This window comes from Mobula birostris, chromosome 21 (assembly GCF_030028105.1).
Source record: "Mobula birostris isolate sMobBir1 chromosome 21, sMobBir1.hap1, whole genome shotgun sequence".
Lineage (NCBI taxonomy): Eukaryota > Metazoa > Chordata > Chondrichthyes > Myliobatiformes > Myliobatidae > Mobula > Mobula birostris.
Window position 1 is genome coordinate 31,432,239 of NC_092390.1, and position 24,438 is coordinate 31,456,676.

The following is a 24,438-nucleotide window of genomic DNA, read 5'->3' on the forward strand; positions in this document are numbered from 1 at the left end:
ATGAAATGGCCGAACAGACTCGATGGGCAAAATGGCCTAATTCTGCTCCTATATCCTATGGTCTTATGGTCAAATACCTAACTAAACTAATCCCTTGTGCCTACACAATGTCCATCTCCTTCCATTTCCTGCACATTCAATTGCCTATCTAACAGCCTCTTGAACGACCATATTGTATTTGTTTCTATCACCATCCGAGGTAGCACATTCCAAAGACCCACCATTCTGTGTAAAAAAAAACTTACCACTCACATCACCTTTGAGCTTAAGCTCTCTCAACTTAAGTGCATGCCCTCCGGTGAAATTAGTCATTAAGATTAGAAATACCAACCCTGGGGAAAAGATACTGGCTATCTACTCTATCTATGCCTCTCATAATCTTCTAAACCTTATCAGTATACCCCTCAACCTCCACTACTCTAGAAAATGCAGCCAAAATTTGCAGATTGTGTGACTGCTTTGTTGAACACCTTCTCTCCAACCGGGAAAATAAAACAGTCTTTCCTAGTAGTCAACCACTTCAATTCTAATCCCCATTCCCATTCCAACATGTCAGTCCATAACCTGCTCTACTGCCACTCAAATTGGAGGAGCAACACCTCATATTCTGTCTGGGTAGCCTCCAGCCTGAGGACATGAACATCGATTTCTGTAACCTTTGTTTATTTTACCCCTTCCTCATCCCTCTTCAATTCCCCTCTCTGTCTCCTCTCTTACCTCTTCTCTTCACCTGCCTATCACCTCCCCCTGGTTCCCCTCCTCCTCCCCTTTCTCCCGAGGTCCATTCTCGCCTATCAGATTGCTTCTTCTCCAGCCCTTTACCTTTTCTACCTATCATCTCCAGCTTCTTACTTCCTCCCCCTCCTCCACCCACCTATCACCTTCTAGCTTGTACTCCTTCCTCTCCCCCAATCCTCTTATTCTGGCTTCTTCCCCCTTCCTTTCCAGTCCTGATGAAGGGTCTTGGCCCAAAAGATCGACAATTTATTCATTTCCATAGATGCTGCCTGGCCTCCAGCATTTTGTGTGTGCTGCTCTGGATTTCCATCATCTGCAGAATCTCTTGTGTTTATAATCCAAGTATGTCTAACTTTTCCTTATATCGCATGCCCTCTAATCGAGGCAGCATCCTGGTAAACCTCTTCTGTACCCTCTCCAATGCCTTGACTTCCTTGCCATAATGGGATAACCAGAACTAAAAGAAGTACTGCTGATGCAGCCAAACTAGAGTCTTATAATTTTTAATCTGTCCCTGGCCCAGGCAGTTGTCCCCACAAGCTTCAAGATCGGCACCATCGTGCCAGTGCCGAAGCATTCCACTGCCACGAGCCTGAATGACTTCTGTCCATTTGCACTCACCCCCACCATTGCAAAGTGCTTTGAGAGACTGGTTCTATCACATCTGAAATCCTGTCTGCCCACTACCCTGGACCCCCATCAATTTGCCTATCACACCAACAGGTCAACAGAGGACGCCATCTCCATGGCACTTCACTCTGCCCTGACCCACCTGGACAGTCCCAACTCTTACGCCAGAATGCTGTTCATTGACTTTAGTTCGGCATTCACTACTGTGATCCCCTCCAAGCTGATCGCCAAACTTCGCCAGCTTGGTATCAGCTCATCCCTCTGCAATTGCACCTTGGGCTTTCTGACTAACAGACCCCATCAGTTAAGTTAGACAACCTCTTCTCCTCCACTCTCATCCTGAACACTGGCGTGCCTCAAGGCTGTGTGCTGAGCCCTCTTCTGTACTCCCTTTTCACCTATGACTGCATTCCTGTACATGGTTCTAACTCCATAATCAAGTTCACAGACGACACCACGGTGGTTGGCCTGATCAGAGGGGATGACGAGACGGCCTACAGGGACAAGGTCCAGCATCTGGCCACATGGTGTGCCGACAACAACCTGGCCCTTAACACCCAGAAGACCAAGGAGATCATTGTGGACTTCAGGCATGCTAGGATCCACACTCACATCCCCATCTACATCAATGGAGCTGTAGTGGAGTGTGTATCAAGCTTCAAATTCCTTGGTGTCCACATGTAGCACTTACTTTTTTTTCGCAGTTATTTTGTAAATAACACTATTCTTTGCATTTCTGGTCAGATGCTAACTGCATTTCATTGGCTTTGCATCAGTACTCAGCACAATGACAATAAAGTGGAATCTAATCTAATCTTATAAAGCTGCAACATAACTTCCTGATTTTTGAACACAATTCCTTGAGTGATAAAGGCAAGCATGCAATGTGCCTTCTTTACTACCCTATCAACACATTGAGGTCAATATAAGGGAGCTACGTACTTGGATCCCTAGATCGTTCTGCACATCAACACAGTTAAGGGTCTTGCTATTACATTCGATCTCCCCAAGTGCAACACTACATTTGGCTGGGTTAAAATTCCATCTGCCACTTATCCACCCATATCTGCTATTTATGTATATCCTGATGCACCCTTTCCCAATTTCCTGTGCTATCCACCAATTTTTGTATGGTGTGCAAATTTACTAATGCACCCATTTATGTTTTATTCCAAGTAATGTATATGCTGTATATCACAAATATCAGAGATCACATTCACATCCCTATGGAACACTACATGTCACAAACTTCCAGCCAGAATAAGTCACATCAGCCACTATCCTCTGTCTGCTATGGGCAATCCAATTCTGAATCCAAATGACCATGTCACCATGGATCCCAAGCATCTTCATCTTCCTTATGAGCTTCCCATGAGGGACATTGTTCAATACCTTGCTAATATCCACGAAGACAACACCCACAGCTCTAACTTCATCAATCATCTCTGTCACCTCTTCAAAAAACTCAATCAAGTTAGTAAGATGTGACTTACTCCACATAAAGCGATGCTCACGGTCTCTAATTAGGGCATGGTTTTCTAATTGCTCATAAATCTTATCCCTAAGAATCCTGTCTAGTAACTTCCCTGCCACTAATATGAGGCTCACCAGTCTAAAGTTTCTAGGATTATCCCCACTTCCCTTTTTGAATAAAGGAACAACATTAGATACTCGTTTGTCCTCTGGGTCCTCTCCTGTGGCTATAGAGACCTCAAAGATATTGGTTAATATTCCAGCAATTTCTTCTATTGCTTCTTTCAGCATTCTGGGATAAATGCCATCATGCTTTATGGAGTTACCCACCATAATATGCTTTACAAAATGCAGCACTACCTTTCTTTATCTAGAAATGCCCCATCAAATTAGCATGCTCTACACTTATCCCTTACATCCTTCTCCTTGGTAAATACTCAGTGGTGCATTGCTAGCCGGAGCGCATGGGAGCGCGTCCTGCACATCTTTAAGAAAAAAGCCAAAATAAACAAGCTAATTAATTAGGTGCCGCCCAGGGTGATTTGAGTATTTCAGAAATTGCTGATCTCCTGGGATTTTTACACACAACAGACTCTGGCGCTTACAAAGAACTGTGCCAAAAACAAAAAAAATCCAGCGAGTGGATTTAACAAGATGTTTTCGCTCACAGAACAGCCACTGGCTGGATTTTTTTTTGTTTTTGGCACCATTCTTTGTAAACTCCAGAGTGTGTTGTGCATAAAAATTCCAGGAGATCAGCAGTTTCTGAGGTATTCAAAGCACCCTGAGTGGTGCCTAATTAATTAGTTTGTTTATTTTGGCTTTTTTCTTAAAGATGTGCGGGACGCGCTCCCGTGCGCTCCGGCTAGCACTGCACCACTGCAAATACTGATACAAAGTACTCATTAAGGACTTCATTCACATTTTCCACCTACAAGCACGTCCCCTCCTTTACCCTCGAGTGGTCCAACCAGATCCCTAGTATCTCTTGATATTAATTTTGTTATTCATGCTTTATGCACTTGGACAAGGTAAAGTTTCACTTTTTTTTCCAGTTTTTCTCCCTGGTGACACAATTGCTATGGAAGCCAATTACCTTTGTTAGATATGCTCTTCTACCTGGTCTACTTAGCTTTACCCAGAACTCTGTTCTCATCAGGAATCAGATGTTTTTCTTGCCATTTCAAAATTTAGACTGTTTGAATCTTCCACCCTCACCATCAACCTCTCCTGTGCCCCTACCTCTAATCTTTATAAGTTAAGTCTTGTCTACTGACCCAGTTATTTGAATCATCAATCATTTCAATCAGGTGAGTTCATTTCATTTGAAATCTCCTCCTCCATCTCCATTATTACCCATGGGGTGAAAATTTCTGCCTACTATCCTGCTCTTTGAGCTTTTAATTTTCTAATCTATGGCTCATGAGGCAATCTATTTTTTCTTCTATTTTTTAAAGGTGGTCTCAACTCAACAACTCAAACTCACCCCAAAGGAATTCCTAGTTCTGCCTACTTCATTAGTTCTGCATGAACATAACATCTAGATTCCCCCCTAATTTCTTTTCCAGCCTCAAGCAAACATTTTTATAATCTTGGGAATGGCTATCGACAGAGCCTTGAGTCCTAGTTGGAGCTGCAGAGCATCTCTCTCTCTCTCTCTCTCTGCCTATTGCCCACCACCCTTCTCAAATCTTCATCCCGTTGCATCTTTCACCCACCACCTCAGTCTCTGCTCTCTCTCTATGCGCTTTGAGTCCAAAGATGCTGCTTGACTCACTGAGTTTCTGAAGTAGTTTATTTGTTGATCTTCAAATCTCTCAACAGAATGCTGCACCTCACCCCCAATAGCCTTCACCTCACCTTCATTCACCAATAACCTTTACTTTACCTGCACCTCACCCCAATAACCTTCACCTCATCTGCACCTCACAATAACCTTCACCTCACCTGCACCTCAGCCCAATAACCTTCACACCTCCAATAACCTTCACCTCACTTGTACCTCAGCCCAATAACCTTTACCTCACCTGCACCTCACCCCAATAAACCACCTCACCTCCAATAACCTTCACCTCACTTGCACCTCACCCCAATAACCTTCACTCACCTCCAATACCCTTCATTCAGCTCCAATAACCTTCACCTCACCTGCACCCCACCCCAATAACCTTCACTCTCCTCCAGTAAACTTCACCTCACCAACAGGATGAATTTAAAACTCTTCAATCTTTCTTGCTTCCACCCCAGAACCAAAGTCATTCCATCATTGACATGAGTTTAACTCCTTGCTCCAACTCACTATCCACTTATTCTGTGAGGGTGGGCCTTACCCTTAACATCTCCAAAGCATAAGTCCTCTACTAAGCTGCCTCTGCTGTTCAATGGTTTGACAAGGATGGTTTGGACCCGAATGATGGAGTATCCGAAACAAGGATTGAGACACGGTATCAAACTGGATTGAGAACTGAGCACAAAACAAACGCTAGATGATATCACTAGTCGGGCTTACAATTCAGCACCGAACCTCAGTTCAGGTGCTCTTCAAATACTTAATTCTTGGTGCCCAAAACATGACTGCTAATTAGCGGGACCATTCTGAACCTTTAAGGGGGCTGTACTAGCTATCATACTCTGGAGAGTTAGACAGTTTAACTGCTGGAAGCTGGCGCAGTTGTGAGTGATTTGTAACAGGACCCCCCTCCCCTACAGCCAACTCCTGACAGCCCTGGCTGCTCAGAGAAGCAGTGATGGTAGTCGTGGATGAGGGCCAGATCCAAGGTGTGTCTCTCAGACACCGAGCACCTCTCTTTCGATCCAAATCCTTCCCAGTCCATGAGGTACTGCCGAACACCCCAAACAGTGCATGAGTCCAAGAGTCTTCTCACCGTGAAGACCTGTTCCTCTCTGCTAAACCTGGGTGGCAGTGGGGCTAAGAGGACGGTGCAGACAGGATTTAATTTAGAGATGTGGAAGGTGAGATTGATCTTTCAGGTGTTGGGGAGCTGCAAGGTACAAGCCACTGGGTTTACTTTCCTCTGGACTTTGAATGGTCCAATGAACTTGGGCGCCAACTTTCTAGATTCCACCTGAAGAAGCAAATCGTGAGTGGACAGCCAGACCTGTTACCCAGGCTGCATAGTGGGTCCCTGTCTTTCCTTCAGTTCACCTTGGTCTCTGCCTTCTGGGTTGAGGCCAGCAACATTTCTCTTGCCCTAATCCATTTTTGCTTGCAGCGTTGGATGAGATCTTTGGCTGCAGGGACACCAACCTTGGTCTGTTCCGGAAAGAGAGGTGGATAACCAAACCGGTACTTGAATGGTGACACCCAGGCACCGAAAGTTGTAAGCTGTGGGTGACCTCTGCCCACATCAGATGTTCGCACCACTCATCAGGTCTTTCTGAGGCCAGGCATCTTAGGGTATGTTCTAAATCTTAGTTGGTCTGCTCTGCCTGGCCGTTGGACAGCGGGTGAAACCCAGAGGAAAGGTTTGCTGTTGCCCCTATTAGCTAACAGAACACCCTCCAGAAATGTGATGCGAATCGTGGACCACCATCCAAGACAATATCCACCGGGAATCTGTGGACCCTGAAGACCTATTCCAGGAAAACTTCACCCTTCAGATGGTAGCTTCTCCAAGGAATGAATTTACAGTCTTTTGAAAACCGATCGACAACTACCTTGATGACAGTCTTCCCTTTGGATGGCAGAAGACCCATGACAAAGTCCATGGAGATGTGCGTCCATGGAGACATGGACTTTGAGAAGATTAGGATATCATCCAAGTAAATGAAGGCGTACTTATGAAGAGTGTCCTGGAGCACATTGTTTCTCAAGGTCTGAAAAATTGCTGGAGCACAAGGCTGAAGGCATAACCAAGTATTTGCAAGGATCCGCATCAGTGCATTGAATGCAGTCTTCCACTCATTGCCTTCCCTTATACGGACCAGATTGTATGCACTCTGTAGGTCTAGCTTTGTGAATACTCCCGCTCCTTGGAGCATCTCGAAGGCCATATTCATGAGTGGAAGGGGTTAACGATTCTTGGCCATTATGTGGTTTAACGCTCTATCATCAATGCATGGCTGAAGGCTCCCATCTTTCTTTCATACAAAGAAGAAGCCTGTGCTGGCTGATGAGGTAGACGGTCAAATGAAGCCCGGGGCAAGAGCTTGCTTTGTATAGCCCTCCATGGTGCTTCCCTCGGGGCTTGAGAGCACATACAGTTGACACTGTGGGGAATAAGTATTGGGCAGCCGGTCTATAGCACCAGTAGGGTCAGGGCAGTGGAAGATTCGAGGCCTTTCCCTGGCTGAAGACTTCCTCCTAGTCTTGAAAGATGGAAGGGATTTCCACCAGTTTGACTGTTGCTATCTCCTCTGGACCTTCCCTTGAGCATGACTCCTGGGCTTTTCAGCTGGCAGTGGTGATTTGACAGACCTTAGTCCCCTCCCTAGGTTCACAAAGCTCATTCGTAGAAATAGTGGCCAAATTAGAGTCCAAATCCCCATCTATATCCTCACACAACTGCACTGAGGCATTACAGAGGGTCCTTGCCTCCCACCCTCCAGGAATAGGCTTCAAGGATCGATGTATTGGAATCTTTCTGGGGTTGGAAGATGAGCTGGCTCCGCAGAATGACCGAATGGCTCTCCCAAGTGACCCTGACTTCCTCCTTCCAAAATTTGATGTAGGTTGTGAATCTCCAGGCTTTGTCTGGAAATCCTTTCACTGTGGCTGGCCACAGCGGACAAAAGAGTCTGATACCCAGCTGGTCCACATTGGCTCAATTGACAAGAGTCTTTGACGAAAATGGCTTGGACTCAAATGCTGGAGTATCTGAAGCAAGGATTGAGACACGGTATCAAATTGGACCAAGAACTGAGCACAAAACAAACTCTATACAATATCACAGTTGGACATACAATTGAGAACTTAACCTCAGTTCAGGTGTTTTTTAAATGCTCAATTGTCGGCACCCAAAACATGATAGCCAATCAGTGGGACCGTCCTGAACCGTTAATGGGGCTGCGTCAGCTCTCCATACTCTGGAGAGTTAGAGCTTTTAAATACCGGAAGCTGGTGCAGTTGGGAGTATCGCATGAAGAAATGGTGTCCTCAGAAAATAAAGGTCCATTAGAAAACTCTGGAAAACAATGGCTATTTCCTACATCTCAGAAGCCTCCTCTCAGCAAAGACAGATATTGATGATAATGGTTACCATGATGGAACAATCATTGACTGATTCAGGAAAAGGCTGTTTGGTGACTCAGCCCTTAAACCTGACACAAAACTCAAAGTCTAAACAGGAACTCGTCAACCTTGGCCTACAGCACACTTCAGGGTCTTCATCTACCTAGAATGAACACCTTATCCTACTGGACAGGCATCACCAATCAAAGATGGCAGTGTCTTTCTATAAAGAGAGTCCAGCAGAGGAGGACAAAGGGCTTAATTAGAAAGTGGAAAAAAGATTATGAGAGAAAACTGGCAGGGAACATAAAAACTGATTGTAAAAGCTTTTATAGATATGTGAAAAGAAAAAGATTGGTTAGGACAAATGTAGGTCCCCTACGGGGAGAAACAGGTGAATTGATTATGGGGAGCAAGGACATGGCAGACCAATTGAATAACTACTTTGGTTCTGTCTTCACTAAGGAGGACATAAATAATCTTCCGGAAATAGTAGGGGACAGAGGGTCCAGTGAGATGGAGGAATTGAGGGAAATACATGTTAGTAGGGAAGTGGTGTTAGGTAAATTGAAGGGATTAAAGGCAGATAAATCCCCAGGGCCAGATGGTCTGCATCCCAGAGTGCTTAAGGAAGAAGCCCAAGAAATAGTGGATGCATTAGTAATAATTTTTCAAAACTCTTTAGATTCTGGACTAGTTCCTGAGGATTGGAGGGTGGCTAATATAACCCCACTTTTTAAAAAAGGAGGGAGAGAGAAACCAGGGAATTATAGACCAGTTAGCCTAACATCAGTGGTGGGTTAAATGCTAGAGTCAGTTATCAAAGATGTGATAACAGCACATTTGGAAAGCGGTGAAATCATCGGACAAAGTCAGCATGGATTTGTGAAAGGAAAATCATGTCTGACAAATCACATCGAATTTCTTGAGGATGTAACTAGTAGAGTGGATAGGGGAGACCCAGTGGATGTAATATATTTGGATTTTCGAAAGGCTTTTGACAAGGTCCCACATAGGAGATTAGTATGCAAACTTAAAGCACACGGTATTGGGGGTAAGGTATTGATGTGGATAGAGGATTGGTTGGCAGACAGGAAACAAAGAGTGGGAATAAACGCAACCTTATCAGAATGGCAGGCAGTGACTAGTGGGGTACCACAAGGCTCAGTGCTGGGACCCCAGTTGTTTACAATATATATTTATGACTTAGATGAGGAAATTAAATGCAGCCTCTCCAAGTTTGCGGATGACACGAAGCTGTGCGGCAGTGTTAGCTGTGAGGAGGATGCTAAGAGGATGCAGGGTGACTTGGATAGGTTGGGTGAGTGGGCAAATTCATGGCAGATGCAATTTAATGTGGATAAATGTGAGGTTATCCATTTTGGTGGCAAAAACAGGAAAACAGATTATTATCTGAATGGTGGCCGATTAGGAAAAGGGGAGGTGCAACAAAACTTGGGTGTCATTATACACCAGTCATTGAAAGTGGGCATGCAGGTACAGGAGGCGGTGAAAAAGGCAAATGATATGCAGGCACTCATAGCAAGAGGATTCGAGTACAGGAGCAGGGAGGTACTACTGCAGTTGTACAAGGCCTTGGTGAGACCACACCTGGAGTATTGTGTGCAGTTTTGGTCCCCTAATCTGAGGAAAGACGTCCTTGCCATAGAGGGAGTACAAAGAAGGTTCACCAGATTGATTCCTGGGATGGCAGTACTTTCATATGATGAAAGACTGGATCAACTAGGCTTATACTCATTGGAATTTCGAAGATTGGGGGGGATCTGATTGAAACGTATAAAATCCTAAAGGGATTGGACAGGCTAGATGCAGGAAGATTGTTCCCGATGCTGGGGAAGTCCAGAATGAGGGGTCACAGTCTGAGAATATAGGGGAAGCCTTTTAGGACCGAGATTAGGAAAAACTTCTTCACATAGAGAGTGGTGAATCTGTGGAATTCTCTGCCACAGGAAACAGTTGAGGCTAGTTCATTGGCTATATTTAAGAGGGAGTTAGATATGGCCCTTGTGGCTAAAGGGATCAGGGGTATGGAGGGAAGGCTGGTACATGGTTCTGAGTTGGATGATCAGCCATGATCATACTGAATGGCGCTGCAGGCTTGAAGGGCTGAATGGCCTACTCCTGCGCCTATTTTCTATGTTTCTAAACACTGTTTATAAATTGGCAGGTGACACCACTCTTCTTGGCAGAATCTCAGATAGCACCAAGGAGGCATACAGAAATGACATAGATCAGGTGGTTGATTGGTGTCACAACAGCCTTGCACTCAATATAAACATGACCAAAGAATTGACCGTGGACAGGAAGGGGAAGTCAGGAGAACACATGCCAATTGCCATCCGTGGACAGGAAGGGGAAGTTGGGAGAACACATGCCAATTGCCATTGAGGGGTCAGCGGTGGAAAGTGTGAGCAGCTTCAAGTTCCTGGATATCAACATCACTGAGGATCTGTCCTAAACACAATACATTATTGCAATCATGAAGAAGGCATGCTAGTGGCTCTACTTCATTAGAAGTATGAGGAAATTAGATATGGCACCAAAGACTCTTGCACATTTCTATAGAAGTACGGTGGAGAGCATTCTTACTGGTTGCACCACATCTGGTACAGAGGCTCCAACACACAGGATTGCAAGAGGCTGCAGAAGGTTGTAGACTTAGCCAGTTCTATCATGGCAGAATTCTCCCCGCCATTGAGGGCATCTTCAAGAGGCAGTGCCTCATAAAGGCAGCATTCACCATTAACTAACTTCATCATCAAGGAGGTACAGCAACCTGAAGACCCACTCTCCTTGACTCAGGACTAGCTTTTTCCTGCCTGCCACTAGATTTCTGAACAGTCTATAAGCCCATGAGCACTACCACAGTATTCCCCTTTTGAACTATTTATTTATTTTGCGATTCATATCAATTTTATATCATTGCACTCTACTGTTGCCAAAAAAATTATGTCATATGAAACACCGATAAGAAATATGATTCTGATTCTGATTGTCAGCAAATCCATTCCAGGAACCAATATCCACAAATCTCCCAGACCAGTACTCCCAGCATTAAGGATTAAATTGCCCTCAGTTCCCTCAAAGAGTCAGAGGGAGATATAATGCAAAACAACCCACCTAGTCTGTGCAAACCATCAACCACCCATTTTTACTAATCCTAGATGAGTCCTATTATTTTCTTCTCTCCTCCCCCCACCCCCCTCCATTGGGCAGGGTAAATTATTCACACAGCTGACACTAGACTCTCAAAACTATTGAGCTCCATCGTAGCAAGGAATCACCAGGAGCACAGAGGAAAATATTCAAGGATGTTGCTAATGGCTTCTCCAAACATCTGATATTCCCACAAACAGGTGGGAATCCCTGGTCCATGACTATTTGAAATAGAGAAAGGGCAGACTGATGGTATTGATGACTTTGAGTCGAAGCTCAGTGAAAACAGAAAAAATGACACTCCGAACTACCAAACTACCTAGTGGCCTGCCTTGTTAAGAAACTCCTGCCACAGGGTCCGTGAGTCTCACATTGGTCTGATCAGCTCGCTTGGAACCCATGGGGTTTGGAGCAGAAGCAAGTCATCCTCAGACCCAAGCGATGGCTTGAGAAGAATATGGGCACTACTAAATATGCACAGCTCCACAGTACCTTTGTGCTTTCCAGTAGGACTGGAGCTTTGAAACCACAACCATCAAAGATGGCAACACTTTTAAATTCCTTGGCCACTGGTATATTAGTCATTGGAGACAGTTAGAACTGAGAAGGGCCATAAGCGTAACTTTCAGATTAAAATTATTACCAAGAATGGAATGTTAATTCATCAGCTTACTTCTCAGAAGAAAGGCATCACATATAGCATTTATGTAAAGGCACTTACTGTCATAGTTCCCCCTAAACTGTGCACATGTGCACGCTCACACGCGTTTTTCAATGAGTGCACAAAGGAAATTAATGTGTGCAGAAAGGGTTAGTTACCTAAAATAATGCAGTAATTAATAATTATACTTATTGAAAATAATCTTTCAGCTAACTGTTTCTGTTAACTAGTTAGTTGGTTTTTCAAATACCACAATGCACGTCACTAATTTACGTCACCTCACCTATCCTGTTCAGGTTTGTACAGCTGCATCACGGTGGCAGCCATGTTTGACGGACAGTGTTCACATCGTAAAGTTTACAAAGATCTGTTTCAAATCTTGTAGATAGCTTACTAAGTTTTTATTGAAAAAAAATATTGATTCACTATGTCGAATTCAAAAGAAGCAAAGGGCGTGAAGTGCAAAAGAACTGCAAATTTGTTTAAAGTTGAATGGCTTAACAAAACAGTAGAAACTGCTACACCAAAAGCTCATGAGGTCATGAACGTTCAGCTACAAGAAATATTTATATACGATTCGGAAACTGGAGTTATCTACTTGTATTGTCATGATGCGAAAATTGCTGGAGAATTTGCTAGTGGAAAGAAGTGGGATGATATTTGGAAACTTGACTTTTTGAAGTGTCATTTGGTAAGTAAATCGCATTTGGACAGTGTACAAAAGCTCAGGCAACAGAACCCATCATTACCCATTCCAGGAGTGCTATGCATGTTACAGTTGAGTGCAGATGAGCGAGAGCTAAAACGATCAAACCCAGAGGAGATCAAAGTTAAGGTATAAGAATGGTCAGCTTTTGATTTCTCCATAATTGCAGATTGTGACTTCACTTTTGGCGATGAACAAGTTAATGCCTTATGTCTAAAATATCATGATTTTCTAGCTGAAAATATTGTAATAGTTAGACAGTTTAATGATTTCAGATTTTCCGTGCAAGAAAAAAGTAATCCAAACCGATTTCAAACTTTGCTCAAATGGTGGCATTTGTCTTCAAAATGAACAGTTTTGCGACCTTGCACAGTTGATGGACATTGGGGGACCCTTTCTTGCATCTAGTGCGGACTATGAGCGAGCTTTTAGCCTAATGAATGAACTCAAAAACAAGCTGAGAAACCGTTTAGGTGAATATCATTTGGATATGTTAATGAGAATCAAAAGCTATCAATTGGATGGAAGTTCTTTTAGTCTAGATAGAGCTTACAAAGAATGGGTAAATGCCAAAGACAGGAGAGAGGAAAAATAACTGAGTGACGTAAATATGTATGTTATTTTGTTCTTATTCTGTGCAGTTTTATGTCAAATATTTTGTAAACTTACATAAACTGTTCCATGTGTGCATTCAGTGTGCACATACTTTTGTCACAGGAAAAAAATTTGCACAACATAATATTTTTGCGCACACTGACTACTAAAAATTAGAGGGACCATTGCTTACTGTCAATGAAAGCATAGAGGAAAATCTTTTCCATTTGTCACTTAAAACAAATCTGATATGATGGAGTGATTTAAATGCAATAACCTAACCTTACTGGCAAATATATTGAACCCCAAATTGAGAAACTTCCTACATTCAGCTCAACCCTTCAAGTCAGTTTATGGATACAGTAATAAGAATTTTAATGGTTGACAGGATTATGCTAACCATTGCACAAGGACCAATTGGTTAAATACTTACATTAGGTACAATTGGAGGTGTTAAAGTTCCTTTCCTTAGTCCATCCCAGTTAAAACCTTCAAACCATCTGTGAAAAAAACATAGAATTTGTAGTTGTACATTTTCAAAGTAACAATAATGTTTTCAATTTTACACAAAGAGAGCTAAGAGTTTCCAAAATGAGTAGCTCGCTTTACAGAATCTGTTCTTGATGCCTGAGACATGGTTCTTTGATTTCTCAGCAACAGTGAGGGTCCAACATGGGTATCGTTTGGTTCGGGGTTCATTTTCAATGAGATGTAAAATGACCAATTTAAGAATGCACATTCTTTTCTAATATCAAAGCAATCAATTCTATTTCATTAGTAAATAAATGATGAGCAAATATAACATGATAGTATAATTACATCGTATTATTATCACTTCTCCACTTCTTCTCCTTCTCTGTCTTGCTCTCTCTCTCTCTCTCTCTCTCTCTCACACACACACACACACACATAATTACAGGCAGTTTTCCTATGGCACTGCTCTTTTGAAAAATGAAAGAGTTCACTAGATGCCCCAAAAGCTGAATTTGTTTTCCAGTTTAAACAAAATATTCAACATCTAAAGTATCTATTTTTTGCGATAAATCCAGGTCAGAAGACTATGCTTATTGTGGCAAATTAGTAAATAAAATTAATAGCAGGAGGGAGGAGAAGATGGTGGCGCGACACAGCGTGCGCGGCCATTCCGAATGATATCGTATCTGTGAAGTAGGATGCCGTGCACAATCCTGATTTGATGGAGACAGACATGAAGAAGCATGGGGGAACATCTGGAGAAACTTCTGAAATGCCTGCTTCACTGCCACTGCTACTGTGCGACCGAGAATCTCCGGAAGGGAAGGCCCCAAATTCTCGGCCTTGCCTATTTCCTGTTCTCGGGGCAGGGGTCGAAGCGCATGGCAGAGATGGTGCTCGGTGCATCGGTGTCGGAGAGTTGGTCGGAGGCTCGGAGTTTTTGGACGGACTCGGAGTCGGACTGTGGTTGGATGCTTCCGGGAAGCTGCATTGGCAAGTTTGCAGCGCTGGAGGTTTACCGTCTGCGTGAGATGATGGGACTTTCGAGAGACTTTGAGACTTTACCGTGCCCATGGTCTGTTCTTATCAAATTATGGTATTGCTTTGCACTGTTGTAACTATATGTTATAGTTACGTGGTTTTTGTCAGTTTTTCAGTCTTGGATTGTCATGTGTTTCTGTGATATCATTCTGGAAAAACATTGTATCATTTCTTAATGCATGCATTACTAAATGACAATAAAAGAGGACTGTGTGTCCTCATAATCTAATCTCATCTCATCTAGCATGCTTAATGAGCAGCATGAAATTCAATAATAAGAAGCTGATTTGCCTGGATAACAGTGACAGAGTGTGCAGCAGAGGGACAATTCTCGTGTTTGTATTCTTTGATTATTACATTGAATAACATGTACAGTAAAGAAGCAGGAACATATTCACAATGAGGCTGATAACGTGAGGCCCCTCATGTGCCAGAAGGTGAGGACAGAACAATAATGTATATCATAATCCATGAGCCCAGGTGCCTTGTTTGACTTGACCCTGTCACACAGTGCAGCTGAGGTCTTAGAATCAGAATCAGGTTTATTGTGACCTAAATGATGTCGTGAAATTTGTTGTTTCATTGCAGCAAGGCATAAAAAAAACTACCATAAGTTACAATAAAATAAATAGTGCGAAAGAGCAATAGTGAGGTTTTCCAGCCGATATTGCCCATTTGCTGCATAACCTGAAGAATGGTGTCTTCTCATTGAAGGAAATTTATGGACAATGCTGCTTTCCCCTGGAACATCTGATATCAATGTCCTTTGTGCCTTGGCGCCGTCCTATGACTTGCCATGTCTGGTGGGCCCTGTCAAAGAAACTTGCCCTTCACAGGTAGCAAAAGTTCTAAGTAAATTTATTACCAAAGTACGTACATATATGTCACCAAATAATGCCCCGAGATACATCATCTTACAGGCCTTCACAGTACAATAAAGAAGTACAATAGATTCAGTGAAAAACTACACACAAAGTCTGACAACCAACCCATGTGCAAAATAAGACACTGTTCAAAAACAAAAAATAAATAATATAATTTTAAAATATCAATGAATAATGGTGAGAATGTAAATTGTGAAGTCCTTGAAAGTGAGTCCATAGGTTGTGAAATCAGTTCAATCAATCAACAGGCCCTTAGTTTGCTACTGGTAGGTCATACTGCTGCCTGGGGACATCTGGGGATGCCAGGAATACTAGTTAGTAACAAGATTGATCTTGTATTGTTAGACATGGATTTTGGAGCCCTGTGTGTCTAAATCAATATACAGCTGCAAATTGGTATGGGGGTCTCCATAGTAATTTATTTATCACCAGTTTTTGTCCTACACTGTCCCGTTTATGAGATAAAAAAGTTGGTTCCAATATCTTACACAGTGTCACCCCTCTGTTATCTCCTCTCCTGTGTCTCTGAGCATTAAGCTATTTTTACATGAAGACAGAGTCATTTTAATTAGACCTTATTACTTGGTGCTTACCAAGGAAGAAAACAATTGATCCTGAGTCTAGTACTGTGTTCAACTTGAAGAAAGATGGTATCTCAATGTACAATTCAATTACATGATGAACACTCATTATTGCCATATAATTATGTATTCTTTGTGTGAGCACCAGCTCTGGATTTGTTGAACAAATACATAATCTCAGCAACAGCTTTAAAAAGTTAATAAAGTTGCTTTGAAGTGCAACATAGTATTGTACAAAGAAATTCATAGAGGAAATACTCACTTGTGTTTTTGAATGTCCTTAACTCCATTTTTCAAATTCCCAAGTCTTTCTGATGGATTGTCCCTATTAGAAAATAGGAAATAACCATTATGAATGATTCAAACGCTGTTTAATAATCATTTTGGGAATATACTGAAACAAATAAAGGCACAAAAAGAACTGCTCTTCTGAATGTTACATAAATTTCAGATGAAATGTTCAGCTGGTTAGATATTTCATAGCCCCAGATCTGCCAGAAACTTACCTGCATAGTTTCTTAATTAGGTTAGCAGCATTTTTTGTAATTTTCTTTGGAAATTCAATCATGTCAATCCCACGAAGAATGATGTTGTAGGTTTTCATGGGATCAGGCCCTGAGAATGGCGGACTTTATTCAAAGGAAGAGGAAATGCAATTTTAGAAACAGTTCCACACTGTGATTGATAACACTCACATTTTTCAGTTGCATTGATGACAAAATCATTATTATTTATGGCCATTAAACATGTAAGCTAGCATCTACTCCTGAATTACACACATGCCCAGTTATTTTTGGCAAATCTAAAAATCTACTGTCAATTTCTCCTGTTCCTCCACAGAGTATGCTGTTTTGCAGATTAACCTTATTAAATTATTTACATTTTCAAGATTCTTGTTCCCATTTTTGTAGACCACCATCACTTGCACACACAAGGACCCAGAAAGAGCAAATTAGATGAATAACCAGTTAACCTTTTTTTTTTGTAGCTATACTGGTTGAGGGACAATGAGCAATTCAGTATGAGGAAAGAATAGACATACTGGGTTTATTTTCTTTGGACTAACAGAGCTGATGGGTGACCCAAAAGAAATATTTAATAATAGAAGGGGCAATGACGGAGTAGATAGTGGGAAATATTTCTTCTTAACAGAGGTGTCTAAAACCAGAGGACACTGATTTCAGGGGTAGCGAGAATCTGAAGTTCTCATCCAGAGAATGGTTGAGATCTGGAACCCACTGCTTGAGCGGGCGATGAAGGCTGGAGTTCTCACAACATTTAAACAGTCTGGCAAAACACTTAAATGATCAATACATGGAAGGAATACATGGAACAGATATCTGTAAATGGGATTGGCATTGATGTGTACTTTATGAGATGAAGGGCCTGTTTCTGTGCTGTTATGACTGACTCTAAGAGTCCATGACAATATAGTGATTCCATATTATTCTTTGAACAGTGGATTTCAAGATAACCCCAGTCTGCTTCCTGGAGTGCATTTCACTTCCATGCTGGAAACACGGCTGTTTTAGAGCTATTAGCACAATTTGGTCTTTTTTCAGGTTATAAATTAAATCTTAGTAAGAGTGAACTTTTCCCGATTAATAAACAACTTCCCTTATATCATAACTTTCCTTTTAAATTGATTAGTAATTATTTTTCATATCTTGGGATTAAAATTACTTGTAAATACAAAGATTTATTTAAGATTAACTTTTTACCCTTAATTGACCATATTATTCAACTTTCATCTAAATGGTTTCCTTTATATTTAACTTTGATTGGTCGTATTAATGCAGTTAAGATGTTTTTTTTGCCAAAATTTTTATATATATTTCAGGCATTACCAATTTTTGTTCCAAAATCTTTTTTTGATAAAGTTGACTCCAAAATTTCTTCATTTATTTGGCAAAATAAAAACCCAAGACTGGGTAAAATACATTTACAGAAAGCTAAGAGAGATGGAGGCTTAGCATTACCTAACTTTAGATTTTATTATTGGGCAATTAATACTCGACATATGAAATTTTGGTTACTTGACCAGGATATACTATCCATTCCTAAATGGGTAGCATTGGAATTACAATCTGTTCAGGGCTATACACTTGGCTCTATTTTAGGTTCCTCTCTTCCTTTTGATTTGAAACGCCTTAAACAGGTGTCTAACCCGATAGTTAAATATACCTTACGTATTTGGTTTCAATTCAGAAAATTTTTTGATCTTAACCAATTTGGGCTAGCAATTCCTATTTTAGGTAACATATTTTTTCCTCCCTCTTTTATGGATCGTGCTTTTCAAATTTGGAAGACTAAGGGTATTTCACGGTTTTTGGATTTATTTTTAGATGGTTCCCTTATGTCTTTTGAACAATTATCTAATAAATATAATTTATCAAGAATACATTTTTTTAGATATCTACAAGTTAGAAATTTCCTAAGTACTATACTTTCTTCCTTTCCAATGCTTCCTCCTACGTACATTTTAGATACTATAATTAACCTTAATCCATGTCAGAAAGGTGCATCGGCTATTATTTATAATATTATTATGAAACTTAGGAAAGCTCCATTTGATAAGATTAGGTCAGATTGGGAACAAGAATTGGGATCTATTATTTCCGTGGATGACTGGGGGCAGATTTTACAATTAGTCAATACTTCCTCTATCTGTGCTAAACATTCCCTAATTCAATTTAAAGTTGTTCATAGAGCACATATGTCCAAAGATAAATTAGCTCACTTTTATTCTCATATTAATCCTTTTTGTGATAGATGTCCAGGGCAGATAGCTTCTTTAACTCATATGTTTTGGTCTTGTCCTACTCTGGAAACTTTTTGGAGAGACATTTTTAATATTATTTCCAAGGTATTGAATATAGATATCTCTCCTCACCCTATTACTGCTATCTTTGGACTACCTAAAATTTCCAGTAATCTTTTTCCTTCAGCCCGTAGAATGATTGCATTTCTTACTTTAATGGCGAAAAGATGTATTTTACAACATTGGAAAGAGCTTAATGCTCCAACTACCTTTTTTTGGTTTTCTCAGACGATATTATGCTTGAATTTGGAGAAAATTAGAAGCAATCTTTATGACTCTTCATTTAAATTTGAACAGACCTGGAGATCTTTTATTCAATATTTTCATTTAATGTAATATATACCCTTCTTGTTTTTTTTACTGTTTTTAATGGAGGTCGGGATTGAGGACGTGATTTTAAGTTTTTTAACTCTGTTTGGTTTCAAGTTAGCCCATTGCTTTGCTTTTAGTTAGTTGCACGGTGGGTTTTTTTTTGGGTTTTTTTTTCCTTTTCTCTATTGATATATATAAAAATTAGTATACTATTATGTTACCTTGGTACATTATGTTTAAATTACATTGTTTGTATTTTTTTTGTATTAATATCTCCTATAATTTTATTATATTCTAACAGTGTATTAGTGCCTATATGGCTTACCTTTTTGTATACTTATTCAATAAAAAGATTTAAAAAGAAAGAAAGGAAACACGGCAGCTGATTTTCACACAGTAGTATACTGCAGTAGTGGAGAGAACATGCATGTAATCTGTAATAGTGACGTTTATTGAAGAATGATAATTGTCAGTATACTGGGGAGAACTCCTTAGGGTTTAGTGGAGCATTTTACCTCCACCAGAGTAAATATATGGGGGTTAGTTGGTGCTGCTGCCTCACAGCTCCCGGACTCCAGTTTGATCCTGACCTCGGTTGCTTGGCATGGAGTTTGTGTCTCTCCCTGTGGCCACATGGGATTTCCCTGGTTACCTGTCACAGGCTAAGGATATTCTAATAGCTTAATTAGTTTCTGTGAATCACTCCTTAGTATAGGTAAATGACAAAAAAGTCCCAGGGAGTTAATGAGTATATTTGAAACAATAAAGCTCCCTCTATGTATTTCTAAAGAAATATGTAGAGGGAGCTGGGCTACTTTGCTGAGATCTAGTACGGTTCCAATGAGATAAATAGGCTCCTTCTGTGCTGAAGTTATTTCAGAAACACAATGTCACAGACAAAGCAGAGCCTGGGCATTGTGCTTAATCTTTGAAATGATCTGACACTCACAATTTTCTGTGAGTATAAGGAAAATGCATTTGCATTAGATTTATTTCCCATTTAAATCCACTTTTAAACTTTATGAAATGAGCATTTCAATTTTGTTTCTGCTAATATTTGAACAGAGGTTCTGCTCAGCAGTACTGGTCAGAGATGGAACCGATAGGGAAAAGCTAGCTTGCATCTCCACATTACACAGTTAAAAACACTTCCATACTCTCAGGGGTCAGTTTATTAGGTACCTCCTGTACTTAATAAATAAAGTGGCCACTGAATGTAGGTTCGTGGTCTTCTGTTGTAGACAAGCCACTTCAAGGTTCAATGTGTTGTGCATTCAGAGATGCTCTCCTGCACACAACTGTTGTAATATGTGAGTTACTATTGCCTACTTGTCAGCTTGAAATAGTTGGAAGATTGTGCCGGGCAGCCTGCAAGTGTTGCTACGCTTCTGGCACCAACATAGCATGCCTGCAACTCCCTAACCCCAACTGTATGTCTTAGGACTGTGAGAGGAAACCAGAGCACCTGGAGGAACCCATGTAGTCACCGGAAGAATGTACAAACTCTTTAGAGACAGCAGTTGGCCCTGTAATAGCATTACGCTAACCGCTATGCTACTGCACCATCCTCTTTACGCAAACATTAATAAACAGGTTGTATGTTAAATTAAAAGGCTATATTAGTATCATAGATGACTTGAATACCTAACTTTTAAATGTTTGGTCCAACTTGGAGCTGCAGAGTTAAATTGGGTACTTCATTCAAGTCATCATAAACATAATTGTTTTTTTCCACAATTTTCTAAACATTCCTCTTCCAGTCTCCTTCACTGACATACCAGAGACAAATGGTAGTCCGTGCTCTGTAAGAGCATTTTGAATATCAGGTGGGTAGTTTTAAAGCAAAATGAATGAAAATGTAAATTATGGGCAGTTGACATTGATTCTAAATAAGGATTTTTATTGGTGAAGAAACACAAACCCATTTAACGGATCAGGATTTGGAAATGTCTTTTTTTTAGCTATTATTTTTTTAGAACTGAAAAATTCAAGCCCTAGATATAACACACAAGACAACACAATCCTATTCCAGATTTTCTCACCTGCCAGTTAGGAGTTCATACATAAGGATTCCAAGTGACCAGTAATCAGCTGAGATGTCATGACCTTTGTTCAAGATGATTTCTGGAGCCACGTATTCCGGAGTCCCACAGAATGTCCATGTTTTCTTTCCAAACCCTATTTTCTTAGCAAATCCAAAGTCCACCTAATGCATAGACAACATGCCAATTAACTTGTGAGTATGTTGAATCCTTCTGTACTGCAATTTACAATCTTACATCGATACAGCTGCTTACAGTTTATAGATCATGATTACTATTTACTGTGTGATACGTGGCTCTAAGATCAATAACTAGGTGTTCATGTCAAGATCACGATCACTATTTACTGTGTGATACACGACTCTAATATCAATAACTAAATGTTCATATCAAGGCCATGGTCACTATTTACTGTGTGATACGTGGCTCTAATATCAATAACTAGATGTTCATGTCCAGACCACGATCACTATTTACTGTGTGATACATGGCTCTGATGTCAATAACTAGATATCCACGTCTCTTATGTCATGCTCCTGATCCTTATCACATTCGACTTCTTTCCTGCCAAGGATGGAAGTTAACACACACCAGCCTATGGGCATCATGGAAAGAAACCTGAAAAGTAATGGAACACCTAATAAAAGGACTATACATTACTATAAAATACAGAAAATTAACGTACTGCAAAAAGAGAGCAAAAATTGTACGTTGAGGGGTGGAGTTTCAGTTTAGCTGGACTCACCTTTCTGGGAAAGCTGACCTTTGGAGTTAGTGACTCTAATAAAAATGCTACAGTTTTGTAATATAGGCCCCTAAATAAACTGGACGTCCAGACGAGGGAAATCATTAAAGTGTTAAAGATTTAATATTAAATTACAAAACAGGTAGTATATTAATGTGCAGCGATAACTAAAGCAAAGGTAACATAGCCAGAAGAGGGAAGGAAGGGACTGCAGAATCAAATTGTTTATTTTCTTCCAGATGCTTTTGAAGTAGCATTATACAGGCCATGCTGAAAGGCATTCTAACTGATTGCATCACTGTCTGGTGCGGAAGGGTCACTGCACAGGATCAGAAAAAAGCTGCAGAAGGTTAAAAACTCAGCCAGCTACTTCAAGGGCACTAGCCTCCTGAGCATCGAGGACATCTTCAAAGGCGATGACTCAAAAAGGTGGCATCCATCATTACCGACCCCTATCATCCAGGACATGCCCTCTTCTTATTGTTACCATCACGGAGGAGGTACAGGACCCTGAAGACAAGCACTCAAGGTTTCAGGAACAGCTTCTCCCCCTTCTGCATTCAGATGATCACATTTAGCCTATTTAATGTACAATTAACTTCAATATTTTTTGCTCTCTTTTTGGAATACTCATTAATTTTATATATATGTATATTTTAATTGTAACTTACATTTTTTTTCATTATGTATTACACTGTATTGCTGCCACAAAACAACTAGTGATATTAAACCTGAATCAGATTCTGATTCTGAATTCAGGGGTACATTGTCTCTACATATCAGCTGAAGTTTTAAATAGTCTAGCCAAGGGATTGAGAATATCATACACCTCTGTGATAAGACTTCACTTGCCCCATCATTGAAATGTTCCCACAACCAATGATCTCACTTTCAAGGACTCTTCATCTCATCTTCCTCGTTATTTATGGCTATTTATTTATTTATCTATTTGGATTTGCACAGTTTGTTGTCTTCTGCCCTCTGCTTGATTGTTCATTGATCCCGTTATAGTTACTGTTCTATAGATTTGCTGAGCATGCCACAAGAAGTTGAATCTCAGGGTTGTATTTGGTGATATAGATGTACTTTGATAATAAAATTTACTTTGAACTTTAAGTTAGGGGTTAGTAAAAGAGCAGTTTCCTTCAATTCACTCTAGCCTTCATTACTCACCAGTTTAGCATAACCTCGGTGATCGAGGATTAGGTTCTCTGGTTTGAGGTCCCTGTAAATAATTCCTTTGAAATGCAAGTATGCAAAGGCTTCTACCACACAGGCCGTATAAAATCTAGTAGTGGCATCATCAAATGAACCCCTGCAAGAAAAGACCAACAGCAAGACATTACAGCAGCAGAACTATGCCACTCAGCATATGGCACCAAATCAGCTTGATTAGTTGTATGGCTTGGATTGGCATGAGGTACAGTTGTTGCCAGGCAATGGTGCTCGGTACTTTACAACCTTGATGCAATGATTGTGAACAAATATTAATAAGCAGCAAATGAGAGGATGTTCTCCGTATCAAGTGGGTACTCGATGAAGGTTTTCATTCCTGGGTAATAGCATGGAGACTTCAAATAATCTTACCAAACTCAACTAAACCACAAACTCAGTTGATTTTTTTCAAAAGAGTTAGCTCCTCACTGAGAATAATGGAGTGAGGAACTTACATTAGAAAAAGAAAATCATACACAGTCCTTCTCAGTTTTTGGTGAAGACGGATAACACAATGAGAGGGGGATTTCAGAGGATCCAAAGTCGGAAGACATTGAAATAAATTGAACAAACCATGGTATAAACTATAAATGCTGCACAAACAGTAGTTATCCCATGCAATGGACCAACAATGCATAGTGGCAATGAACCAAGTGGAGCCTATTGATGGATGATGCAAGCTGAAAGAGCTGAGCTGTTTGTCTCCATTTTTCAATTTGAGTTATGTTGCTTAGTTTTGCTTTAAAATACAAAGGGTGCCACATACCTTTTAATATTGTCTTCTCTGTATCTACGGAGAAAGGTTAATAATGAATTATTCAAAAAAAGGGATGCCACAATATTGCTGGTTAGATTAGGTTTAAGGCCAGTTGGCTGTCGAAAATATTTGTTGCCGTTTGGACAGCACGTGACTCTGGCTTTTCCTTTTCAATATCTGAGGGTTTACCTGGCAGAGTAATTGACTGCCCTTTTTTCTCTTCTCCCATTTTTAGTAGCACTAAATCTAATCCATCCATGAATGGGATGGATTTTCGCTCCATCAAGTAGCATGGAGAGAGCTAGATTATTAGTCTGTGCTTCTGCTTTTAATAGAAATCTCAGATCGTATTGCTTTTAACACATTAGTCATTAGAATTTGCTCATACTTTTCTAG

General features: G+C 40.6%; 1 protein-coding gene across 8 annotated transcripts in view; it reads right to left on the reverse strand.

The window, feature by feature from the left end:
• LOC140185698 (cGMP-dependent protein kinase 1) overlaps positions 1–24,438 on the reverse strand; it is an 815,177-nt gene that overhangs the window by 15,122 nt on the left and 775,617 nt on the right. For 6 of the 8 annotated variants that reach the window (XM_072239235.1, XM_072239233.1, XM_072239237.1 and 3 more), the window contains 6 exons: positions 24,052–24,075; positions 23,244–23,385; positions 21,326–21,489; positions 16,657–16,779; positions 16,413–16,475; positions 13,604–13,670 (listed from right to left, as the gene is read on the reverse strand). In XM_072239235.1, the coding sequence (XP_072095336.1) occupies positions 13,604–13,670; positions 16,413–16,475; positions 16,657–16,779; positions 21,326–21,489; positions 23,244–23,385; positions 24,052–24,075 (583 nt within the window). The remainder of the gene's footprint in view (positions 1–13,603; positions 13,671–16,412; positions 16,476–16,656; positions 16,780–21,325; positions 21,490–23,243; positions 23,386–24,051; positions 24,076–24,438) is intronic. The other 2 variants (XM_072239236.1, XM_072239234.1) reach the window with 1 other exon arrangement.